The sequence below is a fragment of the Vulpes lagopus genome, chromosome 8, assembly GCF_018345385.1.
Source record: "Vulpes lagopus strain Blue_001 chromosome 8, ASM1834538v1, whole genome shotgun sequence".
In the NCBI taxonomy this organism is placed as follows: domain Eukaryota; kingdom Metazoa; phylum Chordata; class Mammalia; order Carnivora; family Canidae; genus Vulpes; species Vulpes lagopus.
This window is the reverse complement of record NC_054831.1, coordinates 90,157,396-90,173,816: the sequence shown is the minus strand read 5'-3', so window position 1 is coordinate 90,173,816 and position 16,421 is coordinate 90,157,396. Positions and strand designations below refer to the sequence as shown.

Sequence of the window (16,421 nt, the reverse complement as noted above, 5' to 3'; positions counted from 1 at the left end):
GCGGGAGCCGAGCAAACACGCGCACCGCGGTGGTGACGGAGACCCCGGAGGCGGCGCGAACCCGCGAGGGAGAGACGCGCAGAGCTGGAGCGCGAGCAGGGCCCGACACGCGGGGCGCAGAGGCCGTGGCGAGCTGGCGCCACCTGCTCGGCGCCGGGCACCCTGCGCCCCGCCTGCCCTCCCGGCGGCCGCCCTCCCCTGCCCCGGACCGAGCTGGGTCTCGCTTGGGCGGCCCCAGCGAGGCCGAGAAGCCGGTGTTGGCCAGATCTCTCCACCAAATGGCTGTGTCACACCTTGTCCCGGGCAGGTTAGATAAACACTGCGCCTCCAAGTTCTCGTCTGGAAAATGGGGTTTAAAATGGGACCTACTCGTGTTGCTTAAGGACTAAAAAGTTAATGCATATAAAGAGCTTGGAACAGTGCCTGACATACAAGAAGCCCTTAATACATGTGAGATTTTATGATTCGCTTATCCAGCAAAGTTTTGTGAAGCGCCCACTCTGCGCTGGGTTCCAGGGTGGGGGTGCCGAACTGGACGGACGTGGCACTTGCCCCGAGCGCTTTTACTGCTAAATAAATACAAGGTGCTGTCAGGGAATGAATGGTAAGGACTAAGGAAGAACTACAACCGGGCACTGAGACAGCATGATTGGGGGGCAGCGATGGAAGGTAGAAGGAGCCTCCTAAGGCCTCCGCTACGCTCTGGGCCTCTCCCTTGGTAAAAGAGGGGCTGACGCCAGCGAGTGTCGCCCTAGGCTGCCCCCTTCTGATGCCCAGCCGAAAGGGGGGAGCTGGGCTTCGCCGCCCCCCACCCCCCACCCCAGGCCGAGTCAGAGATCCCATCCCGGCTTCCTCTGCCCACTGGAGCCCGCCCCTCAGGAGGCCGAGCTGCGCTGAGTCTCCCAGCAATCAAGACGTTGATGCTTGCCAGGATTCTACAAAGAGGGAAGGCGTGAGTTCGAGGAGCCACCATTGGGGTCAAGCTTCTCGGTGGCAACCTGCTGGCACCATGGTGGACCCTGGGAGAGCAAATTAACCTCGTCCCTTCCGTACCTGGGCCACATGGTGTACAAAGGGATTACTTGTACAATTTCTGGTTTACAACCCCTGACAACCACAGGGAGAGGTGGAAGTCAGGGCTACTGCTCTCACTTTATAGATGAAGGAAAATGTTGATCGTAGCTGAGGCCAAGCCCTGATTTTGCCCTTGCAACACTAACTCTCACTTTTTCTGAGCAAAAGTCATGTTTTAGAAAGATTATGTATCCATTGATGCCTACTATGTGTCAGGCCCTGGCCTGTGTGATACTCATCACAGCAATCCTGAAAGATAGTCTTTTTTCCTGCTTTACATATGAGGCCACTGAGGCTCAGAGAGTTAAAGGCACTTATTCATCTAAGAGATGGAGTATGTATTCCACCCCAGGTCTGTCTACCCCAGAGCCAGAGTTTCCATCTCAGCAGGAAAGTAAAATAACCCAGGTTCGAGGGCCAAGAGAACGTCAGGCTCATTCAGCAGGGCAAAGATCACCCCTGATCCTCTTCCCTGATCCCTCCTCTAGGTTCTGAGGGCCCACATCACAGAACACCCCCTCTGTACCCATGATAACCACAGAGGGAGGCAAGGATTCTTCTAATTTAAACAGGAAGGAAACTGGCTTCCTTTGAATGGAAACTGGAGGTGCAGATCATCACCTTGACCATGACCCCGGGCCCTTGTCTCTACTTGCTGATGTCTGTTCTTTCCCTACAGTACCCAGAATTCAGAAAGGATTGGGCTGGAAGGGATCCCTTCATTTTATAAAACAAAAACTTCATTCATTCATTCATTCATTCATTCATTCCACAGATACCTATCTATTGTCTGCCACTCTGGGCCAGACCCTGAGGAGGGCACTGGGTATAAAACAGTGAACAACACTGATTCCATCTTAGGCACAGAAAGAGAGGAAGCCCCTGGCCAGAGTTCACACAGCCCAGACCCAGGAGCCCAGGAGTCCTCCTTCTCCCAAGTTCTGCCTGCCAGGGCTTCAGCCATGCTGGCCTCTGTACGCATGGCTCATTCCAGGTCAGACCCCAATTCCAGACAGCCAAGTGCCTAGAAGCCTCCCCCTAGTCCACAGATGACTCTCAAAATCCCGCCTTGAAAGGCCCAACGCAGCTTTCCATACAAACAGCCCTGAACACTGGTTCCCCCTTTCTCTTGGCAAAGTTTAAAGAAACTCCCAGCGGGGCTCAGACTGTGAATGTTGCAAGTTAGTGGTATTTTGGAAAGGAAAATCTGCTCCGGAATGTTTTTCAGACACTTTTCACAATTGTTTTTGTGAGGTTTTGCAGCCATCAAGAGAGGCTTACAGAAGTGATGCGACTTGCCCAAGGTCATACAGTTAGGAAATGGCCCACCAGGCTGCAAACCAGGCCTCCGTGAACCCCAACCCGGCTGGTACCTACCCACCCTCCACTCTCAGAGAGGTCTCTGCCTCCGCCAGAGGAATGGCAGAGGCGACTGCACAATTCCGGAGAAACCACAGCTCCCGTTGCTTCCTGAGAGAGCCCAAAGAGAGAGGCGGCGGCGCCGGCCCGGCGCACTCAGTGGGTGGGAGAGGGTGGGGCGCGTCGTGGACGGAGCAGCAGCTCCCGCCGCGGGTAGAAATTGGTCAAAATATCAGTGCGCGAGGGCAGCCCCCGCGCCTGGAGAGGACCAGGCCACTTATGGAACAGATCTTAACTTTCAGGCGGCTCATCCCTCTCTCTCTCTCAAAAAAAAAAAAAAAAAAAAAAGTCTTCCAAACTTTTGAGGTTACTAATTTAAATATATATAACAGCAGGGAACTTTTCAGAAAGGAGATGGAGGCGGATATCGGGTTCTTTCCCGGGCCAAAAAAGCTGAAGGCTCTTACCTGCAGGAAACCTCGCAGCCCGCAAAGGCGCGTCTGTCTGGAGCGCTACACTTCGGCGCGGGACGCTCTCGGCCGCCTCCTCTGCAGCCCGGCTGGGCTCCGGCCCTGTGTTTTATACCACTATAGGCAATTAATATTGCATCAGCCGTATTTTAAATTTTCAAAACCCACAATATAATGTAATGGCATAAGGGCATTTATTATTAAAGGACACCCGATGGAGAAGGAGGTGGAGGCATCGCTGGGGCTGTTACGCCAGGCGGGGGGCGAGGGGCTGAGGCTCAGGGGCTGGGGGCGATCCCCAGGTTTGCTTGTGCAGCAGAGGGGGAGCACCGCGCTCAGGGGAGACCCACTCTGCTCCGAATTCCAGGACGGAGGTAATGACCCAGTGCTCTTTGAAGACAAAGAGGGGAAATGTGCTGATGACTCCTGGACTTAGAACATTAATTTTTAAGTCATAAAGGTGTTTCTGCAGCTCGCAAATAAAAAGGTTTCTTCTCCCCCCACCCTTTTAAAGGGAGCGAGAGAGAAGGGAACAGTCATATGTTGAGAACCTACTATGCGCAAGGCACTATACTAGAAATCTTTGCAGCAGATATATCATTTAGAACTCCACAGAGAAGACAAGATAGATCATAGGGTGGTAGGTTCGTGGGTGACAGTTTTAAATGAGTTTCTGAAGTGACCCCAAGGGAGTCTCAAAGCACTCTGTCCCAGCGAAGAACACTTTCCTCCCTCTCTGCATCTATCCACTCACTTCCTATCCAGTCATTTGAATCTTCTGAAATAATGTGTCATCTTAAGCACCAAGCACTACCAGATGCCTAAAATAAACAAATTTATTTAATCCTAAGAATAACCTTGTGAGGTAGATATTCACCTCTTCATCCTTCAGACAAGCAATCGAGGCTTAGAAAAGGTAAGAAATTAGCTTCAGGATCATTCAGCCACTGAATGGAAGTACTGGGGGCTTCTACTCCCATCAGTCAGGCCTCAAAGTTTGCCACGGGTCTGAATCAAGTTGAGCGAACAGAGGCTGGTAGATTCGAATGCAGGGAAGTGTGGAAGCAAGTGCCTTGTAACCCTGAGGTCGGGAGTCTTCCAGGTCTCCCTAGGCGAGATCAGAGTGAGAAGGTGAGGCTGAGTATGAAGAGGAGAGGAGATGGGCAGAGAATGGCCTGCTAGAAGTGAGAACCCAACCCTTATGGGTTCTCACGTTTAAATCCTTTCCAAGACTAGCACTCCTTAACCTCTGAGAAAGAAAAGCACTGCGATTCGGGTTGAAAAATAAAGTATTTATTTTAGAAGTTAATTCAAGGGGTAAAGAGAGAAGAAAACTTAATATTTTATTTGTATCTATTCGGAGAACAAAACCAAAGGTCACACAGCAACACTCAAATTACATGAAGCAACGAAAGATAAAATGTGATGGGGCCAGAGGGACATGGGTGAGAAGGGTCCAGGCCAGCAGTCTGGCTCCTCTTTCCGCCCAAAACCATAATTGAACCTCCACCAGGAGACACCCATATGAGGGCATAATAGGAAATAACAGTGCTAACAGCAAGAATAAAATCGCAATGAGGTTAGACGTGTTGGAAGGACTTGCATATGATTCAGAGAAGTTACAATTATATTGAAAAGCCATCCCTGTGCTGCGCTGGGAATCTGGCTGGAGCAGCGAGCTGGGGTCAGACGGTCCTCAGTCTGTCCAGAGCGCACTACCGATCCCCGCTGGCTCTCTAGCAGGCAGTAATTACCCCCTCAAACACCATCAGATCGGGGGGGGGGAGGATGAGCCAGAGCAGTTGCCAGCTGCTGCCTGCAACCAGCTACGCCATCCCGGCGTTTTCGGTCGCTGAAAGGGCCCAATTTTCTGAAGCCCGACTTACCGCAGAGAACAGCCAGGACCTCAAAACTCCACGCACACTTTCCCTGAACCTAATCCATGCTACGTTAGAGAATTTACAGCAAACCAAAGGATGAGATGGCTAAAATTTTGGAGGGGGAAAGGAGTATAAGGCTATCCTTTGGAAACATACATGTATTTTATATACTCTAAATAAATCTCCAGTACATGTTTGTGCCCCAGTTAGACTTCGTGTTATTATTTATCACTGCCTTCCCATCCCTTCACCCTTTGTCTAATCGCGCTTAGCGAAGTGGCGCCTGCACCTCGGAGTCGTGCGGTCGGGCCAATTCGCTCTCGCCAGCGTTTGGGCTCCTGCCCTGAGGTCGCGCAGCCCAGCGCGCGAGGGCGATTTTCAGCACCACGGACAGCGCCGGTCCCTCCAGGCCTGCCCTTCGTGATTTTTTTTTTTTTTTTTTTTTTTTTTTCTCAGCGCCGTGACTTTTCTGGTGGGAACAGAAAGGAAGGAAGAGAAAGAGAAGGCCGGGAGGCAACCAGGTGGGAGAAGGGGGAAGGTCTGTGGCTTCGGGGGAGAGAGCCTGACCTGCCAGGAAACGTCTTGGAGTCCCCCACAAGCGCTCCCCCGCGCTCCGGGGGTGGGGTGTACCCTCCGCTCTCCGGGCCCCGGACGCCGCTGCGCCCCGCCGCAGTCAGTGGACAGCCGAGTACTTCATTCGTTTCTGTTTCTGTCTCTGGTTGCAAAACCAGACCCTCACCACGTTCTTTTTGAGGTCCAGTTTCTCAGCGATGGCCGCGATCTTCTCAGAGGAGGGCCGCGGCTGGATGGCGAAGTAGGCTTCCAGGGAGCGCTTCTCGGGCGCCGCGATGGACGTGCGTTTGCGCTTCCGCTCGCTGCCGTTGAAGAGCTCGGGCTTGCTGTTCTTCTCTCGGTAGGCGGCCTCGGCTTCCTCCAGCCAGGCCTGGAGCACCGGCTTGAGCGCGATCATGTTGTTGTGCGAGAGAGTGAGAGACTCGAACCTGCAGATGGTGCTCTGGCTGAGCGAGCCTACGCCGGGGATCTTGAGGTTGGCTAGAGCCGCGCCCACGTCCGCCTGGGTCACCCCCAGCTTGATGCGCCGCTGCTTGAAGCGCTCGGCGAAGGCCTCGAGCTCCCGCGGGTCCGACTCCACGTCGCTGAGGCACGCGGGCATGGCGCTGTGAGGCGCCACGGCATGTGGGTGACTCATGCCCATGGCCTGGTGCAGGTGGCCCATGGCGCCCAGGTGGTGCGGGTGGATCTGCGCCGGCATCACCGAGTGCTCGGGGGCGCCCAAACCGCTCACGCTCAGCGTGGGAGAGATGTGCTCCAGCAGGTCGCCTTCGAGGCCCTGGTGCACGGCGTGGTGCGGGTGCGAGGTGAGCGCGGCCGGGTGGGATATGGGCACGGTGGACGAAGTGGACGTGCAGGGCACGCTGCTCATGGTATGGTAGGTGGCGTCGGGCTTGAACGGGTGGTTCTTGCCGTGGGAGACGATATCCACCGCCGCCAGAGCTTCGGCGCGTGCCAGCAGGCTCTCATCAAAGCTTCCAAATATATTACCCTGCAGCTGCAAGCGAGAAGGCGCACAGCACGGTCAGTGGGGAATACTGTCAACTCAGGATTAAAACACATTTTCGAGCAACCGGGATGCCTCTCCTCAAAGCTCAGGTCATAAAAATTAATACGGAGGCAGAGGCTCCGCTGGAACAGACGTGTGGATCAGAGAGACATGAATGAGAGGGAGCGCGCGCCGGGAGAGAGCGCGGGGGAGACAGGGAGAGGGGTTCAGACAGCGGCGATTGTTCTGGGCGGCATGAAAAAAACATGAAGCTAGTGCCTGTCAAAAAATGTGCCTTAGAGCGGTAATTATGCTCCACTACGTACCTGCGGGGCTGGGAGGCAGACTCGGCGCATGGCCTCGGAACCGGAGTGCAGGCTGGAGAATTTGGGTTCTTGAAGCACCGGGTGCATGCCGAAGGGCTGCTTGGCGTTCATGGCCATCATCTTCGCGCGCCTGGCAGGGAGGCAGCGAGGGACATGGAGCGGGCTCGTCTCGCTCGCTCGCCGCGCTCCAAGTGAGCGCCGCTCAGCGCCCGCGCTCCCCTCGCCCTCTCGCTCGCTGCCTCCCCTCTCCCCCACCTGCTCCTTCACTCATCTTACAAGCAGCCTGCCAGGAAGGGCCCGGGCGCGCGCAGGCGTGCTCACGCGCCCGGGACTCGCAGGGGCGGCCCGGGAGGCGAGGCCAGCGGCCGCTCCAGGCGCGCCTCCGTGCGCCCGCCGCCCGCCGCCCGCCACGGCCGCCCCCGCCGCGCCTTTATACCCGGGCCCGGCCCGGCCCGGCCCGGCCTCGCCCGGCCCGCCCCGCCCCGCCTGGCTCCAGCCCCGCAGACCTCTCCGAGTCTTTCCTCTTCGTGGGTTTGTTTCCCCCAAAGTCTCAAACCTCTCCGTCCCGTCCCAACTCTCTCTGCGCAGATCGAAGGGCAGCCTCGGGCTGAGCGGGGCCAGGAAGCTGACCCTACTCCACACACACACACACACACACACACACGCACACACACTCCTTGCCGGCCAGGCTGCCGCCAAGCTGCCCATTTCCAGGGCGCTTCTGGCCCCACGCCCGAGCCGTCCACCAGAGTCCGGCCCCGTGGCTCAGCGAAGAGGCGCCTGCGAGCACCCAGACGGGCTCCAGGGAGGGTGAGGGGCGGCCGGAATGGGCCCCAGGTGGCCCAGACCACCCGGCGGGGTGGAGGCGGGGGAAGGAGGCCTGTGGCTTCCTCCCCGCGCTCGCGGCTCTGGCCTTCGCTGGAGAAAGGGAACTGGGCCCCCTCCCCGCTCCGCAACCCGCCAGTCTAAGGAAGCTCTCGGGGTACGGCTGAGGGCGCCAACAGCCGCTCGGGCCTCCGCGGGCAGCTCGCGTCTGCTCCGCCGGCCCCACTCCCCCAGAGCGATATAACGTTACCACCTTGGAGCCCCCAGCACGCGCTGGGTTGTTTAGCGACTTCGCTCGAGGTATCCCCCGGGGTAGGCCCTCTTACTGTGTCTCACAACTGGAGGAAAACGAGGGTCAGAGGGGCTAAGTGATTCGCCCAGGACTACCGAGCTGGCTGGGACCAGACCCGTTCACTCACTCGTCCCGTCACCCACTCCGCGACTATTTGCCGCTGGCCTACTGTGTGCCGGGGCCGCGGCTGACTTTCCAGGCTCCCAGTGGTTCTGTACTTTGTCCTCCTCCCCAAGTTTGGGACCCGAGCGCCGGGAGGGGGCCTTAGTATCGCCCCGCCCCCGCCTCGCCTCCCCTCTGCTCGGATCCCCTCTCCTTCCCTCTTCTCTCCTCTCCTTTCCCCCCGCGCTTGTAAACATCGTGAATAATGGATGGGGAGCCCTGGCCCGCAGCAGCGCCGCCCTCGGAGCCCGCGGAGCCCACCTCGCCTCCGCCTCCGCCTCCGCTCGGACGGCCTTGGGGTGTCCAGGTTCCAGGCCAGGCCTTGCGCGCCCGCGTGCAACAGACGTGAACACGGTGGTTGGCTGTGGAGGAGCCAGCCCTTGGCCTACGAGGACATCCTGCCCGGGGCTGGGCTCCCCACGCGCGGGTTTTGCCAGTCCCTCTGGGCCGCATCGCAGCCAGCCGCCTTGCCTGGATCGCGCCCATCCTCCGTCCGTGCTCCGGCGGGAAAGGACTCAGCCCTGGTGCCCCGGAGGCCAGGGGCCGCCCTCTCACTGAACCGCTCTGAGCCTCGGTTTCCAGGAGTGTAAACCGGCGACGCACCACTGTTTGCCTTCTTGGTTTCTGGTGAAGATGTTTTGAACCAGAGCAGGAAGGAAAGCATTGAGCATGGTACCTGGTGCTCATCACACCTCACAACCTGATGCTTTGGGGCGCAGGCCTAGCCCTCACATTGGGCATGCATCTCTGCCTCTAGCTGTTGGAGAGCCCGAGAGCCATCTCAAACGTTTTTTACTATAGTCTCCTTATACCTTAAATGGAGAAATCATTTCTCCTCCACTGACTGCTGTGAGCAATGCACCGAGATAAGCATTCCGCACGGTGCTTGGCACATTGAAATCAGGAAATAAATGTTGCTTTCTCCCTTCTTCCTCTCTCACCTTAAAGCATTTAGGAACTGGAGTGGCCTGAGTAATCTCCCTAGAGAAGGGTTGATCTGAAGGTGTTAACTGGTTCCCTGCTGTCCATCCTTCATTCAACACCTGCATTTGTGCCAGATTCCATGCAGAAGACTGGGACACAAGATACGAATCAGACTCCAGCCCTGCCCTCCCAGACTCACCAATCTGAAATCCACTGCAGGAAATGGACTGTAAACTGACTGTGTGTTGAAGACCATGTGGATTCATGCAGACACAGAGCAAGGCCGGTGGGATTCTTAAAATACAGAATGTGGGGCAGCCCCTGTGGCACAGTGGTTTAGCGCCACCTGCAGCCTGGGGTGTGATCCTGGAGTCCCGGGATCGAGTCCCACGTTGGGCTCCCTGCATGGGGCCTGCTTCTCCCTCAGCCTGTGTCTCTGCCTCTGTCTCTCTATGTGTCTCTATGAGTAAATAAAAATCTTTTAAAAAACACAGAATGTGCACTGGAACCAAGGGCCTTAGGTGGGCTGGGTTTTAAATAACATTCTAATATTGGGCTTTATGGGACCCTGGCTGGGCTTCAGTTTATCCACAAGAAGAGGGCTGGACTAGATGATACCTACTTCCAGCTCCAGCCAAATACTACCATTCTGGTTAATTTAAATGATGGGGGCATCTGAGTGGCTCAGTTGGTTAAGTGGCTGACTCTTGGTTTTGGCCCAGGTTATGATCTCAGAATCCTGGGATGTAGCTCGGAGCATCCGGGGTCCATGCTCTGTGGGAAGTCTGCTTGTGGATTTTCTCTTTCCCTCTGCCTCTGCCCCTCCCTCTGCTCCTGTTCTCTCTCTCTCTCTCTCTCTCTCTCTCTCTCTCTCAAATAAATACATCTTTAAAAAAAAAAAAAGAAATGAAACACATTTTGAATAAGTCAAGAGCTTCTTTCCAAGGAAGCTTAAGTTTCTAGAAGCTGAATGCAGCATTGTTTTATCACCAGCATTTAGGACCACTCATTCTTGTTCTCTGCCCAGGGCAGAAAGGCAAAAAGAAGAGGGGGAAAGAAAGGTGAGGATGCTGGAGCCTCCAGGGAGAAAAATTTGTAACTTGCCTGACCCCATGGTGCCCTGAGACCCACACTCACTTCATCATACCCTAGGTATCTATGAAGCTGAACCCCCAGAAACAGAAGGAAAGGCCCATCCACATCCATCTTTCCCTGCTTTGTCCCCTCAGGGGCCTGAGAGACACTTGCCACGCTTGAGGTCAGGCAGGGGTCAGAGCCAGAGCAAGACTAACTGGCCTCCTTAGGCCACCAGTGCTGGCTTTCAGCTCACCAGTCCCCTGTTCTAGCATCCCCAGGCGTTAGGATTGAGAATCAAAAACCACTCCTGCATCAGGTAACCTGCATTCCCTGGGTTTTTCTCATCCCTCCCTTCTTGAAGTCTACTGGCAGCTCTTCACAGCAGGCAGTAAGGTGACACCCCTCCTTAGGGACCAGTCTTTCTGAGAAGGCCCTGGAGAGAGAGGAGATGAGGTAAACACCACACAGGAAAGAATGAGAAGGAGAGCCATGAACACTTTATACTTGAGAGGATTTGCAAACTTCAATTCTGTCAGAAGCAAGTCCAGGAAAGGAAAGTAGTTGGACATATAAAGGGAAGTTTGGGATGGAGCTAAACTGGAGAGCAAATGCCCCATCCTCACCCTCGCGGCACTAAATTACAATTAAACTGCACGTGCATGTGCCCCCACACACTCCACATAACAAAGTCTGAGGGTCCAAGTGTGAACCACACATTTATGTAAGTGATGCTAAAGGGGGCACTTTCTTCATTCTACGCTCATTTCAGAATACCTACTTGTGACAGATTCTGCAGGCATAGAGCACACTGCTTTAAGAGCTCAAAGGCTAGTGGGGACATCAAATTGCCACAGGTAACCCTTAATCAGAGTGGAAAGCACTATATCCCCCCAGAAGGACTAGCCCTGTAGGGATGCTGGGGTTGAAGGGCAGAGGCATTTTCCTGTGGGCCAGTGGTTTTGAACTTTAGTATGAGCAGGAATCATCTGCAGCCTCATAACATACGGCATCCTAGGACCACACACACAGATTCTGGCCACAAGGGCTGAGGTACTTCCTAATAGACATTCGTGATTTGTATGCACGTGACCTGAGACCCTCAACTTGAAAACCTTGCTCTGGAAACTTATTACCTGATTTCTTTTTTTTAAAACCCTGACCTAATTATGTGAGTTTTGCTAAGACTCAAAGAGGTTGTTTCTCCTGGAGTCTTTGCATCTTCCTCTATTATCTCTTGGTAAGAACATGATATTTTATCTTCTCAGCTCCTTGAAAGATGGGTCTTATCTGTCCCTGTGTCTCCAGTGTGGGCATCTACAGGTCAGGCACCATAGAGGAGCTTAATATAATAATGGGCATGGGATGAATGAACGCATGAGTAATATCCTCCCCAGGATTCTGGCAGTAGGATGATGGTGACAGCAAGAAAATCCAGTTGTGGACTGCCAGGCTCTGGGCTATGTGCTTTAGAAAAGAATTATCACTGAATCTCCGCATCAAGACTTTGAGATTGATATTATCTTTCCATTTTGCAGATGAGAAAAGCTGAGGCATAGAGAGACTGAGTTCTCCAAAGCACTGGAAACATTTAAGTTGGGTAGGGTGGGCACTAGAACCCAGGCTTTTCTAATTTCTGAGCCCATGTTTTTATTTTTTAAAAAAGATTTTATTTATTTATTCATGTGATACGCAGAGAGAGAGACAGAGATACAGGCAGAGGGAGAAGCAGGCTCCATGCGGAGAGCCAGATGTGGGACTCAATCCTGTGGGACTCGATCCCAGGACTTGATCCCAGGTCTCCAGGATCACACCCTGGGCTGAAGGCAGGTGCTAAACCGCTGAGCCACCCAGGCGTCCCTGAGCCCTTGCTTTTCACTAAGGGCCTGGGCTGGCGCCAGTTTGCCCACCCTCCAAGCCCAGAGGCTGAGCCTGGGAGGAGGGGCCGGTTTTCCTTCTCCCAGAAGGGAGGCGGCCTCTACTCCGGAGGCCAGAGGCTGGCCCTGCTCCAGGCACGCTTCCGGCGGCGGAGGCCACCTGCAGGAGCCAGCAGCTCCCCTCCCACCTGCATCCCGGCCGGGAGGTGGCGGAGCGGCGGGCTGGGAGATGGCCCGATAGGGCGGCGCGAACTCGAGATGCCGCCGCGGGGAGGCAGCTGGCGGGGCTGCCGAGCCAGGTGTCGGCGGCCGCCCGCCTCGCCTCCCCGCCCGTCCCCGTCTCCTGTCACCAACTTCTCACATGACCCCGCCGCCTGCGCAGCTGCTGCCCGCCTCGCATTGTGTGCGCCGCCCCGAGGATCCGAGCCGCCCGCAGGGACCCGGGCCCGGCCAGCACCCCGGGGTCGGCGCGCGCCGGCCCGCCCTGACCGCTCACGGCCTCGCCTTCCCGGCCGGCCCGAAAGCCGAGGGGCCAAGCCCGGGTCTCCCAGCGCCCGCCTCCCACAGGCTCCGCGCTGGGGGCGCGGCTGAGCACCCCCAGAGCGGCGGTCACCAGGTGAACGAGAGGAACCCAGCGACAGGGACGCCTGGGGGCTCAGCGGTGCAGCGCCCGCCGTGGGCGCAGGGCGTGATCCCGGGGTCCTGGGATCGAGTCCCGCGTCGGGCTCCCTGCGTGGAGCCTGCTTCTCCCGCTGCCTGTGTCTCTGCCTCTCTCTGTGTCTCTCAAATAAAATCTTAAAAAAAAAAAAAAAAAAAAGAATCCAACTACAGGCAAGACAGCCCCCACTCCCTCCCGCCTCCCTGCCGCCCCTCCCCCAGCTGTCGCTCCGCAGGTGACCAATAAACAAGATGGCCTGGAGTCGTGATAACTGCTAAGGAGGAAATAAACCCGGGCGATGGAGTAGAGGAGGCCCGGGCAGAGCGAAGTGGCCTTCCAGCCAAGGCCTGAAGGATAAAATGGAACACGGGGAGGGCAGGGGGGTGAGCAGCAAGCGTGAGCACCTTCGGGGGAGCGAGCTTGGTGTGTGCAGGGCAAGGGTGGTGGCAGGGCAGCAAGGAGGCTGCAAATGTGGGGAAGGACGCAGCCAAAAGGCAGGCGCCAGGTGCTGCAGGGGCATTGGGTTTTGCTCCAAGGGGCGTGTTTGGGGGGAAGGGGTGTGTGGCACTGGGGGTTTTAAGCAGGGCAGTGATAGAATTGGAGGTCTACTTCCGGTAGCTGTGTGGGAACAGGGTTGCCCCGGTCAAATCCAATGAGAGGCCCCACATTTTCTGGGTTTAGTCTACACTTCAGGGAGGTTCAGTCAGTACTTTGGATCTGACACGCCATTGCTGGGTTCATTCTTCCTAGTAACTTCCTACAGTCAGGGCTTGACTTTTTCATACTCCCCCCACCCCCAAGTAGGTCCTATGGTGTCATCATCTTTGAGCTCTAGACTTTAGAATATCAGTGTCAACAGTTGCATGGCCAGCCCTATGCTTGTCCTCAAGAATCTGGACTTGATAATCACACGGTCTTATTCCCGGCCCATGAAGACTGGTTTTGCCTTTCTCTTCTCCAGTTCATAGACATCTTAGAGTTCAAAGTCATAAAGTCAATCCTCAAGTCACCCAGGTGGTCATCACCTCTACCCTGACCAAAGGATTAGGCCACATCTCTTAACCGGTCAGCTGGGTTGTGAAGAGGCAGCAAAGGAAAAGCTCTGTATTCATACATGGATGGATATGTAGCTAACCTGCTATGTGACCCTGGACAAGTCACTCACAGGCTCTGGGCCTCTGGGTACTCAGGACTGCAATCGGGTTAGTGAGATAGGATCCACGGGCCCTTTCCATGTGGATATGTTCAAATTCTAAGTGTGGATCTTAGAAAGATGGTAGAGGTCAAATCCATCACCATAAATGGAAATTAAGTTCTGATGGTTCTGCAGGGTGCTCTGCAAACAAAGCAGCAAGCTCTGTTGTTTCATTTATTCATCACATTCTCTGTGCTGGGCACATGCTAAGTCCGGGGATACGATGATAAGCAAGGTCTACATGATCCCTGCTTTAGGATGCTTACAGTCTGGCTATTATCTTCTTCATTGCTCACAATAACTCCCCAAAAGTGAATTATCCCTCCACCTTTTCTTTATAGTGAGGAAACTGAGTCTCAGAGAGGTGAAGTAACTTATCTGCTGCTGCACAGCTCCTTGTTTCCTGAACTCTTGCTCTGTCCGCCTGGCCGTGTGCATCATGTCAGTGAATCCTAGCAGCCACCCTACCTGTGATGTAGGTACTATTATTACCTTGTTGCACAGAGAGAACTCCTGAGGCTCAGACAAGTTGTGTTCCTGGAAGCCACATAGGAATAAGTGGCAGGGTTAGGATTTAAACTGGGGTCTGCTGTCCTAAGCCACAGGCTTCCTCAGGCATACTGGGCAGCCTCCAGGAAGGGAGGTGACTTTTCCTGAAGCTTACTCCCTTCCCCTTTAGTCCCCTGAATGAAACAAAGAGAAGCAGAGCCATTGAGCAGTCTCTGTAAACTAAAAAGAAGGAGGAGAGGAAGATGAGGAGGAGGGGGGAGGAGAGAGGAGAAAGAAGGGGGGGAGGAGAAAAAGAAAAAGAAGAAAGAAGAAGAAGAAGAAAGAAGAAGAAGAAGAAGAAGAAGAAGAAGAAGAAGAAGAAGAAGAAGAAGAAGAAGAAGAAGTGACGTGGAAAAGAAAAAGAAAAAGGGAAAACAAGCAAAGGCTTGCTCCCATCAGGGGGGAAATCGGCGTCTTGTCGCCTAGCTCCATGCGCTGATTTATGATAAAAAATTTAGAGGAAATCATTTATATTTTAAAGGATCTAAATAGCTGCATGAAAGTTTTATCTAAAGTGCCACTGTATTTATAGGCAGTTCTTCCATGCTGGAGGTAATTAATAGATGTATAAATCGCAGGGCTCCAAGCTCCCCTGGCCGCCGGGCTGGGCTGGACGGCGGCGAGGGCCTGGGCACTTGGGGACGGCGGGCGCGGGAAGGGGGGGGCGGGAGGGGAGGCAGCAGCAGCAGGGGGACCTGCACCACCCCCACCTCCCACCGGCTCGCCCCGCCCCACGAAGCCTTTGCTGGAACCCCAGAGCTGATTCCTGCAGAGCTAGTGGATACAGCCCGCAACAGAGGTCGGCTGCAGTTCCCAGCTGCCCAACCTCTAGTCCCCTTCTAGACTTGTCCCCAGAGAGCTCAAGGGGCAGCCCTCCTTCCCTCTCTCCTGCACCCTCCACCCCCCTAGGCCAAGGCCAAGGAATTTGTCTCCGCTCTGGCTGTTTATAACTCAGGGAGGTCTTGGTAAGTGAAGTCCTGGGCTCCCTCACTCTCCCACCCCAACTTTAACCAAAGTCCCATTTCTCTCTCTGCGCCCTCTGCTCAAGATGCGAGGCGCTAGCTTTGTTCTGGAAAAGGAAGCCAGTTGTGAGAGGCTGACAGCTCTCGGCTTACTTTAATTAAGGCTGTGAAATATTGATGGTTTTGGCTCTCTCTGTGGCCGCCACACCTTACAGGCTGGGAGAGAAGCCCAGGGATGAACAAGTTAAGGTAGGCCAGATGGTTTCCCTTCAGAAACGCCATTCAGACCTACGGAGGTGTCGCTGCCTGAGATCATCACGGAGCCCTACATAATTGATGGATCTCCTGAATTTGAAAAAGAAAAAAAAAAACCACCAAACTGGAAAGAACAGTGATGACTCATTTGGGCTTGAGGAGAGGGTGTGTCTGCGTGCTGAGCTTGCCGGTGGACAGGCTGGGGGGAAAGAGTAGCCCCCCTGGCCCTTTTCTTTCCTTGGGTTCCTTCTCTCAGGGCTGTGTGGAGCTGCCTTCTATCAGGATGCAGGCAGGAAGAATCTTCCTTGTCTAAACGCTCTCCTTTCTCTTCCTTGGGGGACCAAAAGCAGGCATTCCTCTATGAGAAGAAACTATCCATATCCCTTTTAATTTTAATTTTTTAAAAGATTTTTGTTTAAGTAATCTCTACACCTCTTATGGGACTCGAACTCAAGACCCGGAAACAAGAATCAAAATCTTCCAACTGGCTCTTCCAACTGAGCCAGCCAAGGGCCCTTCCAATTCCTGTTAAAAGTCCTTTAATTTCCTATGCTCTGATAAAGTGCCACCAAAAATTTTTTTTCTTAAGATTTTATTTATTTATTCATGAGAGACACAGAGAGAAAGAGGCAGAGACACAGGCAGAGGGAGAAGCAGGCTCCATGCAGGGAGCCCGATGTGGGACTTGATCATGCCCTGAGCCCAAGGCAGATGCTCAACCACTGAGCCACCCAGGCGCCACCCACCCCCACAAGTAGGTTTAAAAGAAACTTACACAATCACATATTTATTCCACCATTAAGTTTGAGAGGGAGGATACATGTGTGTCTTTGTTTTTTGCTGGTCCTGTGGCTCTAAACAGCACTACAGAAGAGTTACCATCCTGGGGCATCAAGATATTTCGACCTAGTGGATTCCTAAAGGAATTGGAGGGAGTGTGTTGTGCTGTTTACAGTGATGATAGTGGTGATGGAGACT

General features: G+C 54.5%; 1 protein-coding gene across 1 annotated transcript; it reads right to left on the bottom strand.

Moving 5' to 3' along the window:
* Positions 1–5,456: 5,456 nt before the first annotated feature.
* On the bottom strand, positions 5,457–6,868 carry POU4F3 (POU class 4 homeobox 3). The gene is made up of 2 exons (XM_041764845.1): positions 6,671–6,868; positions 5,457–6,353 (listed from the first exon to the last, which is right to left on the bottom strand). Exons 1-2 carry the CDS (start codon positions 6,788–6,790, stop codon positions 5,457–5,459), a joined length of 1,017 nt encoding a protein of 338 aa, XP_041620779.1. The 5' UTR covers positions 6,791–6,868.
* Between the last annotated feature and the right edge of the window lie 9,553 nt (positions 6,869–16,421).

Coding starts and splice junctions, on each gene's coding strand:
- POU4F3 (XM_041764845.1), bottom strand. CDS start 6,790: ATGATGGCCATGAACGCCAAGCAGCCCTTCGGCATGCACCCGGTGCTT. Junction 6,354..6,670: donor TCTGCCTCCCAGCCCCGCAG/GTACGTAGTGGA, acceptor TCTCGCTTGCAG/CTGCAGGGTAATATATTTGG.